General features: G+C 36.4%; 3 protein-coding genes across 4 annotated transcripts in view; 2 read left to right on the top strand and 1 right to left on the bottom strand.

The window, feature by feature from the left end:
* LOC309483171 (uncharacterized protein) overlaps positions 1-4731 on the top strand; it is a 9112-nt gene extending 4381 nt beyond the window's left edge. For both annotated transcript variants that reach the window (XM_082148839.1, XM_082148840.1), the window contains exons 4-6: positions 2828-2947; positions 3103-3193; positions 4219-4731. In XM_082148839.1, coding sequence (XP_082004965.1) covers positions 2828-2947; positions 3103-3193; positions 4219-4597 — 590 coding nt within the window. In that variant the 3' untranslated portion in view covers positions 4598-4731. The remainder of the gene's footprint in view (positions 1-2827; positions 2948-3102; positions 3194-4218) is intronic.
* A 437-nt stretch (positions 4732-5168) lies between these two features.
* On the bottom strand, positions 5169-10703 carry rasl12 (RAS-like, family 12). Its single transcript, XM_082148853.1, has 6 exons — positions 10519-10703; positions 10297-10409; positions 9810-9866; positions 8442-8515; positions 8072-8262; positions 5169-5758 (listed from the first exon to the last, which is right to left on the bottom strand). The coding sequence occupies exons 2-6, from the start codon at positions 10406-10408 to the stop codon at positions 5425-5427; spliced, it is 768 nt and encodes a 255-aa protein (XP_082004979.1). The 5' UTR covers position 10409; positions 10519-10703; the 3' UTR covers positions 5169-5424.
* A 176-nt stretch (positions 10704-10879) lies between these two features.
* Positions 10880-14130, top strand: kbtbd13a (kelch repeat and BTB domain containing 13a). The gene has a single exon (XM_082148825.1). It carries the CDS (start codon positions 12058-12060, stop codon positions 13582-13584), a length of 1527 nt encoding a protein of 508 aa, XP_082004951.1. The 5' UTR covers positions 10880-12057; the 3' UTR covers positions 13585-14130.
* Positions 14131-14447: the final 317 nt, after the last annotated feature.

The following is a 14447-nucleotide window of genomic DNA, read 5'->3' as shown; positions in this document are numbered from 1 at the left end:
TGAGTAGAAGCCGAAAAAAACATCTGAATTATTAGATTTTTTGTTTGAATTATGTGTCTACATTGTCACGTTCATTTTATCTGGGTTGACAGACATACACTCCCAAATCTGCTTTTATTTGATCAAAAATATGAATATATGAATATATAATATATTAAGAATTTGTTAATTTTTCAGCATCATTACATCAGTCTTCGGTGTCACATGATCCTTCAGAAATCATTCTAATATGCTGATTTGCTGCTCAAAAAACATTTCTGATTATCATCAATGTTGAAAACCTCTGTTCTGCTAAATATTTCAAACCATTATATATTTTTTTCTGATTATCTGATGAATAGAAAGTTCAAAGGAACAGCATTTATTTAGAAATATTTTGTTATATTATAATTGTCTTTACTGTCACTTTTGATTAATGTATCATTGATCAATATATATATATATATATATATATATATATATATATAGTACCAGTCAAAAGTTTGGAAACATTACTATTTTTAATGTTTTTGAAAGAAGTCTCTTATGCTCATCAAGCCTGCAGTTAAAAAAACTAAAAACAAAAAACACAGTAATATTATGAAATATTATTACAATTTAAAATAATGGTTCTCTTTTTTAATATATTTTAAAATGTAATTTATTTTTGTGATGCAAAGCTGAATTTTCATCAGCAAGTACTCCAGTCTTTGGTGTCTTATGATCCTTCAGAAATCATTCTAATATGATGATTTGATACTCAGTTATTATCAATGATGGAAACAGTTTACGCTGTTTAATATCTTTTTTTGGAATACTTTTTTCAGGATTCATTGATGAGTAAAACGTTAACAGCATTTATTCATTAAAACAGCATTTATTCAAAATAAAAACATTTCTAACAATATAAATCGTTACCATCACCTTTTATCAATTTAACGCATCCTTGTTGAATTAAAGTACTAATTTCTTTAAAAAAAAAAAGTTATTGTTCCCAAACTTTTGAACGGTAGTGTATATTGTTACAAAAGATTTCTATTCTAAATAAATACAGTTCTTTTTAACTTTTTATTCATCAAATAATCCTGAAAAAAGTATCTCAGGTTATAAAAAAAATATTAAGCAGCACAACTGTTTCCAACATTGATCATAAATCAGCATATTAGAATGATTTCTGAAGGACCATAAGACACCAAAGACTGGAGTACTTGCTGATGAAAATTCAGCTTTGCATCACAAAAATAAATTACATTTTAAAGTATATTAAAAAAGAGAACCATTATTTTAAATTGAAATAATATTTCATAATCTTACTGGTTTTTTTTGTTGTTGTTTTTTTTAACTGCAGGCTTGATGAGCATAAGAGACTTCTTTCAAAAACATAAAAAATAGTAACGTTTCCAAACTTTTGACTGGTACATGTACTGTATATATATATATATGAAGACTTCAGATGCAAAAGCCTCTAAGTGCCATCTGAAATTTTCTTCTAGAATGATCATTTTTATCAAGCTCGTATATTTAAGTTCAATAATTTCACTTGAATGGCAATGCAAATTACCTATTAATTGTCATTTAAGTGAAATCAGTAAGTAAAAGAAAATTCAATCGTGTTATTCAATATTTACAGTGCTGGTCAGAATTATTTGTCCCCTTGGTAAATATGATCAAAGATGGCTGTAAAAAATAAATCTGCATTGTTAATCCTTTTGATATTTTATTAAAAAAAATATCCCTGTGTGCACCAAACCCATCTTAAGTGTTTGCTGCCAAAAAAGGAATTTTTTTTGTTTCATCTGTCCATAGAACCCGTCCCGTTTGAAGTTCCAGTAGTGTCAGTTACTTTTCAAACGTTCTATGGTCAGATGAAAGAAAAAAAAAAGCTTTTTGGCAGCAAACACTTAATATGGGTTTGGTTCATACGGGGATAAAAAAGTACCCCATGTGTAAAATGAAAAACTCTGCTGTATCTTTAATGCTGTGGGCCTAATTTTCTGCTGGAGGTCCTGGACATCTTGTTCAGATGGCATTGTGGATTCCATCAAATACCAACAGATAAAAAATCTAAACCTGACAACCTCTGCTAGAAATCTTATAACGGGCCATGTTTGGATCTTCCAACAGGACAGTAATCCAAAAAACAAACATCAAAATCAAAACAAAAATGGGTAACTGAGCACAAAATGAAGCTTCTACTATGGCCATCCCAGTCCCTGACCTGAACCCTATAGAAAATGAGTGGGCTGAACAAAAGAGAAGAAGTGCCAACATGAACTTGTGAATCTGAAGGATCTGGAGAGATTCTGTATGGAGGAATGGTCTCTGATCTCTTGTCAGGTGTTCTCCAAACTCATCAGGCATTATAGGAGAAGACTCAGAGCTGTTATCTTGGAAAAAGGAGGTTGCAAAAAGTATTTATTAAAAGGGGGCAAATAATTGTTGCCAATGTGTTTTGGGGAAAAACATTTAGTTCATAATGTGATTTTCCCCCCACTTTCAATTATTTTACTTCAATAAAAGGTTATATATAAAATATATATATATATATATATATATCAAAAGGATAAACAATGCAGATTTATTTTTTACAGCCATCTTTGATCACATTTACCAAGGGGGCATATAATTATGACCAGCACTGTATTTATTTATTGCATTATAGTAATGTGAATTATAGAGGGAATGTGCTTGACAATAATGTCACAATTTCTGGCTTCACAATCACAAGAGTGTAAAGCGATTTCTGCCACATTTTAGAATATGAAAAGAAACTCCACTGACCTTCCTCGCTCCAACTCTTTATGGTCTCATGCTATAATATAAATCTCATCTTCACTCCTTCTCACAGGATCCAGAAGAGACAGTGATTTAGAGACCGACGAGCCTGACTTTGCTGAAGAGCCGCCTGCACAGGGAATGACAGAGGCACAGATGAAGTTTTTACAGTGGTTTTACCGCACAGAGGACCGTGAGTGTGCCAAGCTTGCACTTAAAGTCTTTCTAGTTTCTCACGTTTACGGAATTGAAATTTCCCATCCATGAAATGGCTTAAGTGCACACTTGGATGTGGCTGTATCACAGTAATACTCACAGACTGTCCAATGCCCTTTTCTTGTTTAACAGCAACATCATGGAAGTTTGGCATGCTGGCATTTGCTTTTCTGGGTCTTCTGATTGGTGCTATGCTGTTGGTCATGGGCATGATGGCTAATAGGTTAGTACAAACTAGCATTTCGTCCACACAGGTAACAAACAGCAGTTTTATAGTAACTAAATTATGGTTACTATAAATGCACATTATCCACACAGGATGTCGTCAGAATATATGTGTGTGTGTGTGTGTGTGTGTGTGTGTGTGTGTGTGTGTGTGTGTGTGTGTGTGTGTGTGTGTGTGTGTGTGTGTGTATTATGGGGTTGGCCAAACAGGAAATAATTATATGTAAATCTGAATATATAGATACAAATCTAAATATATAAGCCTGAATATATAAATGTAAATCTGAATAAATAGTTATACAGTATCTCTGAATATAGTTACAAATCTGAATATATACAGTAAATATAAATTTGTATATAGTTATAACTCTGAATATACAGTATATATATATATATATATATATTCAGTTATAACTTTATAATCGGATTTACATTTATATATTCAGTTATAACTGTATATTCAGGATCAAAAAATATATATTCAGAGTTATAACTAAATATTCAGATTTACATTTATATATTCAGAGTTATAACTATATATTTAGAGTTACAACTATATTTTCAGTTATAACTATATATATATATATATATATATATATATATATTCAGATTCATATTTAAATATTCAGTTATAAGTATATATTCACGCTTTACATTTATATATTGAGATTTGTGACTATATATTCGTATTTACATGTATATATTCAGATTTGTAACTATATATTCGTATTTACATTTATATATTCACATATATTCAGATTTGTAACTATATATTCGCATTTACATTTATATATTCAGATTTATAACTATATATTCAGGCTTATAACGATATATTCAGATTTGTATCTATATATTCAGATTTACATATAATTATTTCCTGTTTGGCCCCCCATAATATATGTATGTATGTATCTATCTATCTATCTTTAAATATATATATATGTATCTATCTATCTTTAAATATATATATATATATATATATATGTGAAATTTTCTTCCATAACTTCCATGTCTCCCATACAGGAACAGGAAGCAAATAGCCAAGTACAAAGCAGCCACAAAAGTCACAGAGTTGAACCCTGAAATGGAGGGGTTGCAGGTCATCGTCACTGATAAGGTTACACAGGTCAAAGAGGAGAAAAGCCTTTCCATCTCATCCGAAAACATCACAACACACAACAGCCATAGAGATTGGGAAGAGCCCTCAACCAACAGCAAAGCCTCAGAGGAAATGAAGCATGGAGAAATTGTGGTGACCTGGAAGGACGGGAACGTGTCTACTTTGTATCCTGAACCGGTATCGGAGGGGGAAGGTGAACAGGACGTCCACAACACAGATGAGGAGACTCTGTCCCAAAACTCCCCCCAAGTGATAACTTCATCTGAGACTATTGCGTTTTAATATAGTCCTAATGTTTGCGTATTACTCATGGTTTCCCTAGTCCAAAATATATGCTTATAGCCTTGGGTCAAACAATCAGTGTCAATATATTCACACATATATTCAGTTTTATAGTGTATATTTCAAAAGGCAAGTTGTACTATTTGTTGTAACAAAATTAATAAAAAAGAAAAAAAAATTGTGAAAATGCATCAGAATTGGTCATGAGCTGAAACTTGAAAATTACAGATTTTTTTTTCCAAACCATAATATTGTACCTTACAAACTTATATTACATGAACTAAATCTAATATTGAATCTGTATATTTTCTTTGCAGCCCATACAAAGCATAGTAAGTTATTAGCTTCTATCTCACTTGATGAGATGCAACATAATAAACTTGGTAATTATACCATGTTTAATCACATATATGTTTAATCAATATTACATTATTTTTTTATTTTTTTTTAGTTTAACACGAACAAACACAAATAAATGTGTTTATTTCCTGAATCTTTCTTTGGAATTCTGTGGATAATTAGGTTTTATGTTCTGCTGTGTAAAAAAAAAATCCTCATGAATCCTTGGAAATTAAAGTGGAAATGGTTTTTATCACAATAAAATACAACTATAATAGTGGTGCAAAAAACAAAACTAAATTATAACAGTAACATCAGAAGTGCTAACAAAGACATTACATTGACATTGGAGCTCTGATAGGCTATATTTAATACATTGTCCATTCTCATACAGTTACTGCATTCTCAAGTAGGCCTATGTGAGAGACGTTGTTCTCCTTCAGTATCAGAAGAGATCCTCTCCTGTATCAGAAGAGGGCAGCATCACATCAGAAGATCTTAAAGCCCTTGAGCAGTGTAAGCGTGGGGGCTCTGCGTTTGCTCTGAGCTCTGGAGGACTTCACCGTAACCAGCTTTGCGGTGGCTGGCGTGGGCAGCTCTTTATAGCAGGCGGTGAGGGGAGGAGCAGAGGACAGGCTGATCGCGGACTTGTCTTCGCTGATGAAGAGCGGACGGATACTCCTGTCTGTCTCTCGCCTCACTTCCCGAACGACTTCGTGAAAGATGTGCTGAACGGAAAGGAAGTCCAAGCAGGCGGAAACTTCAAAGAACCGGCAGCCGAACCGCGAGGCCAGGGCTGCACCGTCTGCCTTGCTCACCTGTCTGAGAAAGAGAGAGAGAGATTATTGCACAAATGTTTAACTCTTAAATGCATGCATTATGAAAGCATTTGATTGACTTTTCTTACGTAAAATGGACCTCTTACTAAAATCAAAAATAAATTCTTAATTATAATATATATAGGATCCTTATGATAACTGCACCCTAAGATAAAATTGTGCAATAAAGAGTTAAGGAAAGTCTAATAGGAATGGCACAGCAGAAAAAAACGGGGGATGAGCAGTTAAAACATTTATTTAAAGCACGGCTGGCAAAGCACACATAAATCTGTAGTTACATAAATAGATAGAATTGATTGAGTCCAGCTGTTATTTGGTCATTTTATGCACTGTGTTTGCATAATGAAAGGAAAATAAAAAGGCAATAAATGGTCATTTCCTGGACCAATCAAATCCTTACTTAAACATTTTAGGATCATGAAAGATTGAAATCTAAATAACTTGCGGTAGTACAGGGCATAATTGCTGTAATATAGCTAGTCACAGGTCATACGTTCTTCCAGTTAAACTAACAAAAGGACATTCATACAAATATGTAAATGCACTATTTTACTATGTTTGGTTACTGTTTTGACTAACACCCACTCTGACACAGGAGATTTGGCTGTTTAAGATTTGTGCTTAAAGGGGTCAATTGACATTTTCAACTTTCAATAGTGTGTAATGTTGCTGTTTGAGCATGAAAAAGGTCTACAAAGTTACAAACACAAAGTCACTCAAAAGGGAGTTATTCTCTATATCAGTGTCACTGTTTCTGAACTCCCTGAAACACCTCCATTGTAGTCTTGAGTTTTCTTCCGGAATGTACACGTCAAAACATTCCTCGTTTACATAATTCCCACCCAAGACACACGCAAAAAAGAGGCAGAGGCCTGGCTGAGTTGCATTAGTGGTGTGTTGAAAATCGCGGGGTTTGGTAAGAGACATTTCCGAAACATGTTTAAAGCGGTTGACCAATCACTCACAACATACTGCTCCAGCCGACCAATCAGAGCACATTGCACTCATATAGACAGGAACTAACAGGGGGTTACCAAAAGACTGGGAAGAGAGGTGCTGAAACAATGTAAAATATGTGAAAATAATGTGTTTTTTGAAAAAGTAGACCCCAAAATAAAACAAAGAAAAAGTGCACAATAGGTCCCCTATAAGACAAATCATTGTGGCTGTGTCTGAAATAGCCCCCTATACCCTTAAATAAGCACTATTTGAAGGGACAACGGGACAGCCATTTGTAGTGATGTCCGAAACCATTGTCAGTGTTATCAAGTGCACTCATTCAATTCCATAATGCACTGCAATAACGAGTGTACAACTGATTTACAACCAACGGCTAGAGAATACCCATAATGCACTATGAGGGTTGTGCAGAATGATTTCCATGTCTTGCCAGAAGATGGCGCCACAGTTGAATCATCCATCCATCCATTTTCCAAACAGCTGGTCCAATGTGGGTACAGCGTAATGTCATATAGGTATAAATTCCTTTTTAAATGATTATTAAATTGTTTAATTAAGGTACCTTGTTTCTAGCCTGGATGCCAGCCGAACTTAGCCCCACCCACAACATTTGAGGTCTGGAAGTTCGGACTTGGACTTGATCCGTTGTGGAGCAACTATGCTCGAACCAGAGCTGTTTCGACAAATCAAATTGTCAGGGCGGGCTTTATACGATGATGGACAGATGATCAACAGTAACGTAATCATCCACGTCATCAAAGAGCGCTTGGGTTGAATTCGTTTACAACAAAGATGGCTGCCGCTGGAGAATTGAGATGTGTAGATTCCGCCATTGCGTCTGTTATAGAAGATATCGACAGCGCATTCATTTTAAAAGAGGAACAGAGAACCGCGATCAACGAACCGTGGAGAAGTCGCTCAACATACGTCACTTACTCCGTTGCTCTGATTGGTTGTAAGTCTATCCAATTGAGTACAGAGGCATTTTCTTTCCTGGTTCGGTTGAAACACGCCCCATAATCACAGCCCAATGGAGCAGTATCAGACTCATATTCTGACTAGAATCTGAGTATGACGACGTCAGGCTAGCTTGTTTTCATAACAGAGTTCAAGATAAATCTTTTCATTACTACTGGAGCTGCCAGTTTGCTAAGTTTTAAATGATTATTAAACAGCAAGCACAAACTATGCAAAAGCGGCAGCCCTTCTGGCACACTCAGTGTCAGAATTCACTCACTCGTCGACTATATTAGTGGAGTAATATAGGGAATAGTGAATGAGGGTATATGAGGGTATGAGTTTGAAAAAGATCTAACAGGAAGGATGTTTAATTCACCTGTATCTCTCCATGTCCACTTTGTTGCCTAGAAGAATGACAGGAGTGTCTGGCTGCAGGCCTTTTGAGTAAAGGGTCACAGTCTCTATGTACTGTTGGCAGGCCTGAAAGCTATTCCGGTTGTCAATGCTGTAGACAATGATGAAGGCATTGGCCCAGCTTAAATAGCGCTCACAGTTGACTGGTCCATCCTGATTTAAATAAAGACAGATTTGTTCGCATACTGTAAAGTTGCCAAGGTTATGCAACAAACTTCCATTAAATGAAAGTAAAACACCAAGCATTATGAGGAGATCAATCTGATGCAAATATCAGGTGGCAATCTATATCAAGTAGAATATTCTCAAAAGATACTAATTGACATCATTACCTGATCAGCCGTGTCCATCACTTTGACTATAACCGGCTGCTGGTCCACAACTTCTTCAGAAGAGTAAGTATCTTCTGAAAATGTAATGTGTAAAAGAAGCTAATGTTTGTTTTTTGAAAGAAACTAACCAAAAGAACTGGTATTCACTAAAACATTAAACATTTCACACCAGCTCAAGTTACATGATAGTTGCATAATGTGTTTTGTCTTAAAGTTTCTCCAGATGAGGTCTTTTCATCCAGTTCTTCTCCAAATAAAACAGGACATTTCTGTTCCTGCCATCCATGTGCATTTTATCAATTTTATTATTTTATATAATGATTTCATGAAATAATTAAATTTGAACAAGATGTAAATGTGATAGAACAAATGACAAATTAGAAAAAAACTAAATGGTGTTGGAAAAAGACTTAAAGGGTTAGTTCTGTCAGTAATTACTCACCCTCATGTTGTTCCAACCCCGTAAGACTTTCGTTCATCTTCGGAACACAAATTAAGATATTTTTTTATGAAATCTGAGAGCTGGCTCACTTCTTCATAGGCTGCTAGGTAATCGATATGCCATCCCAGAAAAGTTAGTAATGACATTGTTAAAATAGTCCAAGTGACTACAGTGGCTCAACCTTAAGTTTGTCAAGCGACGAGAATACTTTTTGTGCCCAAAAAACCCAGAAAATAACGACTTTATTCAACTATTCATTTTCCTCAGTGTAACAGCGCATCGCTTCTGGGTTGTACGTCAGAACGTAGGCTCACTATTGGCTCAGATTTCATAAAAAATATCTTAATTTGTGTTCCGAAAGTCTTACAGAGTTGGAACAACATGAGGGTGAGTAATTACTGACAGAATTTTCATTTTTGGGTGAACTAACCCTTTAAGACAAATTCTTAAAGTGGTTTGGCAAAGCCTGCAAGTCTTAAAATGTTGAATGCTAAAACCTGTCATTTTAGTAACATTAAAGCTGTCAGTATAAGCCTCAACTTTTCATCTTCTTCCAAGAAAAAAATAAAAAAATAAATGAAAATGAGAATGAAGCATTGCAAGGACTTTTATGTAAAACCCTTTTAAGTTTTAAAGTCATCCATCTGGGTTCCTATTGGTTATATACATATTAAACTAAAGTTAGCATTAATGTTTCAGTAAGATAAATGATCTGTTTGATTAATAAATCACTTTCAAATGTGTTGTTTTAAGACCAGGACTATAACCACTATAGACGTAGAGAGGTACACATCTCCTCCAGATGTTCAATCACTCATTATTGTACTCAGTATTTTCTAATTTGACCGATTCTTAAACTTTTACCTTCGATCCCCTCAATATTTGGTTACATCCTTGGTGACAACAGTAAAAGCTGGGAAACTCACCAAGGTTTGGGTCATATTCACTGATGAAGCGCTTTGTGAGGAATTTCACAGTAAGTGCTGCGGGGGGACAGACAAACTTCCTGTAAGTCTAAGTTCAGAAATATTTTCAATTACATAACACAGCATCCCAGCAAGACGATGGAAAAGTTCTGCTGTTTCAGTTGTCATCTTAAAACTAAATCTCTATGTTATCCAGGCAAACATATAGGCTACAATACTTTTTTAAAACATTAATTTATAAAATAAATCTGATCAGTCATTTTAATTACACTCAGATATGAAAATATATACGGGGAAATACAATTACAGTGCTATCAAGGCACATTATATCAGTATAAGTCTTCCATAAAAATTTAAGACACCTTGATTTTGCAAACAAATCTACCAGGAACAAAGTGTCATGACAATTTCAGTGCATGTGCATTAACTAGTGTTTGTGATTATGAACATGACGAAGATATTCCCCTGCAATGTATGTTAATCATACCTGACTTTCCAGATCCCATAGATCCTAAAATCACTATGTTACACTCCGAGGGCTCATGCTCAGGAACTGTGACAATGTTGCACGTTCTTGCTTTCCCAAACATCAGAGACATCCTGAAGAAGTGATAAGATAGAAGAATGAACACATGAAGAAGAAGATCCGAATCACGCAGTCCATATTAGACGCACAGTATACATGTGCTTTGATCTTCTGAGTTCATACCTGGATGATGCTGACGTCTGATTTCTCGTCAGCGCTCTCTGCAAAACAGCTGGCTCGCCTTATACTTCAGTATAAACGACATGTCTACAAACACGCATAAAAACATTTGTCCGAGATTGGTAGCGTATTTTCTTATTTTCTCTGTGCTTTGGAAGTCTCTTGCAGTCGAAGAGGATGTTGCGAGAGGGGAGTGAACAGTGAAATAAATAATGCTGGAATATTTTGGTTCGGTGGGCTGGAGTTCATGACGGAATGAATCTATCCAGTGAATCCGCCTCCCATGAACATAAAAATAATCTTCAAAGCTCATACTGTAGACTACAGCAATTGTAAAATTCGCGTTTGATAAATCAATTCCCCTCCCTTTAACAGTGTGCGCTTTACTCAATTACTTTTTCAGGGGAAACTTTTTTTGACGTCGAGGTTGACTACCTGTAGCAACGACTTAAATACTTTTAAAACAAAACACGCTTATTTGTGATGTTTAAATCCAAAACGAAATTATATGATAATTTGTTATTTCAAAAATGGTCGGAAATGAACGAAAAGTGCTTGCTACTGTGATCATTAATTTTGCCTCATTAATTTTGCCTTTGCTCAAATAAACGGTAGGCTACCGTTTTATATTTTAAAAAGTACTGAAAAGACCCAAATGTAAGAAATTAATTGATGAAAAATGATGATTAATTGTTTGCTGACGACGTTCAAACGCGTTTGTCAATTTGCTTCATAATCGGTGAGGTCACGAGACACGATGTAGGCTACGACGCCACTGTTTCTTACGGTTCACAAAATTCTTCAAATTTTAAATAGGAATTATCATTGTTAAACACAAACACACAATGTATGACAATTTAGAGTTTTAGGTCAATTAAACTGCTTTAATGAATTTGTAGGCTGCTATTTTTTATAAGAATTGTCTAGGCTAGGTCTATGCTATTTGGGCTTGTGTCTATGCTCAGTAAAAGTCAGATAAATAGCGATCCTTAGACTACTCAAAGATGTACAATTTGGAGTCACAGGATAGCAATTAAACTGGTCTACAATATCTGCAAGCTTATGTTTAGAAATGAGCATCCCCCAGTAGTACCCATAACCAAGGTCTGCTTGGTTTTATTTTATTTTAAGCAGTCACATGTTCACCTGGAATGCTGACCCACAACAAAGAGTGACCCTTACAGGCATACCATTGTTACAGCTTTGGGCAGTTCACCTGTTCATCAAAGAGAGAAGATGAAATTTTCAGCCTGCTTTTCATGCCTGCCAAGAACAAAAGGTAATAAATAACCATGATGACGGCTGCCCTCTACGGCGGTGGCTATCTGCCATTGCTTTCAAGCAGCATAATGCGACCATACTTTTCACCTCTATGTATAGCTGATTCTATTCTTGTAGTTGTTAGTAATACAAACACTGCACACTCAAGTCAAGTGCATCTGCTTCGACACTGTCACTTTAGAACACACCATGGACAGTCAATGGTGATGTGAATGTCTTCACAGACAGGTTTGACTGTGTGGGCATTTCTCTGGAGTTCAGATGAAAATGAGAGGAGGTAACCCGATGGAGACAAGCAGCTGTGCTGGCTCAGAGATCGATGTAAGGAAGGCGGTTTACCAGCCAATGGGTTTCATGGGAAAAACTGTGAAAGTGAAATTTGCCGAAAGTGTTTTTACGGTGGACAGAAGCCTCCTGGAGGAGCATTGTGAATACTTTCGAGCGCTTTTCCAGTCTGGCATGAAGGAATGCCAGGAGGATGAGGTTTGTCTTCAGGTGCCGAGCGCTCGTGGATTCCTGGTCGCCCTCCGTGTGATGCATAGTGAAAGACCCATGCTGAGCGGTGATGAAATTGTTGACGCCATCGAGTGTACTGCGTTCCTTCACATAGAGCTTCTAACTGAGCACCTCATAAACATTATCACTTCAGACAACTGCCTTCTTATGTATCACACAGCGGCGACCTTTGGGTTATTGAAGCTCTTCAGGAGTGCAGCTTTTTTCATTCGAGACATTTATGAAGACCTCAAAGAAGATGTGAAGGGCTTGCCAGAGGATTTGATTGAATATATAGAGCCTCTTGTTCCTAGTACGTACATCATGGTCGGTAGTCATTCGCCAACCATCAAGCTGTTGCAGGACTTCATGAGGACTGTTTGTTATCTTGATGAGGACGAGAAAGACTGGAAGGTTCTCACCCATTTGCCACTCAACGCCAGCACCACCATGGCAGGAGTTACGGTTTTAGACAACAAGCTCTACATTGTTGGAGGAGTCTATGATATTACCAATAAAGTTGTGGAGTCTGGTTTCTGCTATGATGTATCTACTGACACTTGGAGCACAATTTCCAGACCTCGGCAACTTCGCTACAACTGCACCCTTGTTAGCCATGTGGGCGACCTTTTTGTCATTGGTGGAGAGTATGAAAAGAACATAATGTCCTCTGTGGAGAGGTACAAAGTCTCTTCGGACACCTGGAGCTTTGCTGCCAATCTGCCAAGACCTGCAACCACCGTCGCTTGCGCCAAAGCCATGAGAAGACTTTTCATATGCCTCTGGAGACCTAAAGACGCTACTGAGATTTATGAGTACATAGCCAACAAGGATGAATGGATGTTAATCACAACGCTTGTTCGGCATCAAAGTTACGGTCATTGCATGGTGGGCCACAGGGACAATTTGTACGTCATGAGGAACGGGCCATCTGATGATTTTTTGAAATGCATGATAGACTGTTACAATCTGACCTCAGGTCAGTGGACGGCCATGACCGGGCAGTACGAGAACAGTAAGGGGGCTTTGTTTACCGCGGTAGTGCGAGGGGACTCAGTGTTCACGGTGAATCGCAGAGCGACAGTGGAATATGCCATTGAGGACAACAAATGGAGGACAAAAAAAGAAATGACAGGGTTTCCAAGAATCGGCTCCATGTGGACTTTCCTCTTGAGACTGCCAAAGAAAAGCAGAGAGCTTTTACAAAAGAAAAATAATGGAGCTGAGATCTCATCTGACCTCAGCTCAAGTGCTTCTGTACCCATGTTGCCAACTATTTTCAATGGAAAGTAGCTAATGGCTGCAAAATGTCGCTTGATGATGTCATGCGGCTGTCGGCACTTTGCAACTGTTTTCTCTCATCAGTGCTGCTTACATACTGTATTTTAACAATATATAGCCGAATGTCCCATAAAGCTGTTCTCATTTACATATTTTTTTGTCATACAAAGGAACAAGTGCAACACTGCTCTGTACTTTGTGTTGACAATTAAGTTTCCTGGATTCTTTGATGAATAGAAAGTTCAAAAGAGCAGTATTTTAAAGAGAAATCTTTTGTAACATTATAAATGTGTTTAGTGATCAATTTAACGGGTCCTTGCTGAATAAAAGTATTAATTTCTTTAAAAAAAATACTGACCCCAAACTTTTGAGTAGAAGTGTACATATTTGGATTAAATACATGCTGTCATGTTGTCAGTATTTCCCATTCTGTATAAATTCTATATGAATTCACACCAAACAAACCGCATCCTTACAGTCCCTCTATGAGTGTTTGTAGCATCAAACCTCTCTTTCCTTCAATAAAAGGTTGATCAAATCAGTTCATTCGATTAGTCAACTAATGCTTAATTTCTGTTAAATGTGAGTAACATTTAATTTCTCACACACTGCCAGAACAACACAGAACCATTTGAAGGCAAATGTGATATGATTGATGGGATATAAACAGGCCCTATTAATCTTCACCAATGACTGATGGTCATTAAAGTACATGTTGCCATGGTTCCGTAAGACCAAAATATAGAAACATTTCCTGTTTTTATATCAAACAAGCCATCTGTAAAACTCCATCCCTGGTGTATCCATACCAGAAGCGCCAGGGTCAGACAAGGCCGCAAGGAAAGAGTGCAGAACCTTGAAGACTGTGAGAGAAA

Source organism: Leuciscus leuciscus (assembly GCF_965113295.1).
Source record: "Leuciscus leuciscus genome assembly, chromosome: 2".
Classification (NCBI taxonomy): domain Eukaryota; kingdom Metazoa; phylum Chordata; class Actinopteri; order Cypriniformes; family Leuciscidae; genus Leuciscus; species Leuciscus leuciscus.
Note: the sequence above shows the minus strand (reverse complement) of the source record. Positions and strands in the feature narration are given on the sequence as shown.

Excerpts from the sequence above, each read along its gene's own strand:
- rasl12 (XM_082148853.1), bottom strand. The coding sequence starts at position 10,408 with ATGTCTCTGATGTTTGGGAAAGCAAGAACGTGCAACATTGTCACAGTT. Across the intron at positions 9,867-10,296 it reads TATGGGATCTGGAAAGTCAG|CACTTACTGTGAAATTCCTC; the intron begins GTATGATTAACA and ends GTCCCCCCGCAG. Across the intron at positions 8,263-8,441 it reads TGATGGACACGGCTGATCAG|GATGGACCAGTCAACTGTGA; the intron begins GTAATGATGTCA and ends TATTTAAATCAG.
- kbtbd13a (XM_082148825.1), top strand. The coding sequence starts at position 12,058 with ATGAAAATGAGAGGAGGTAACCCGATGGAGACAAGCAGCTGTGCTGGC.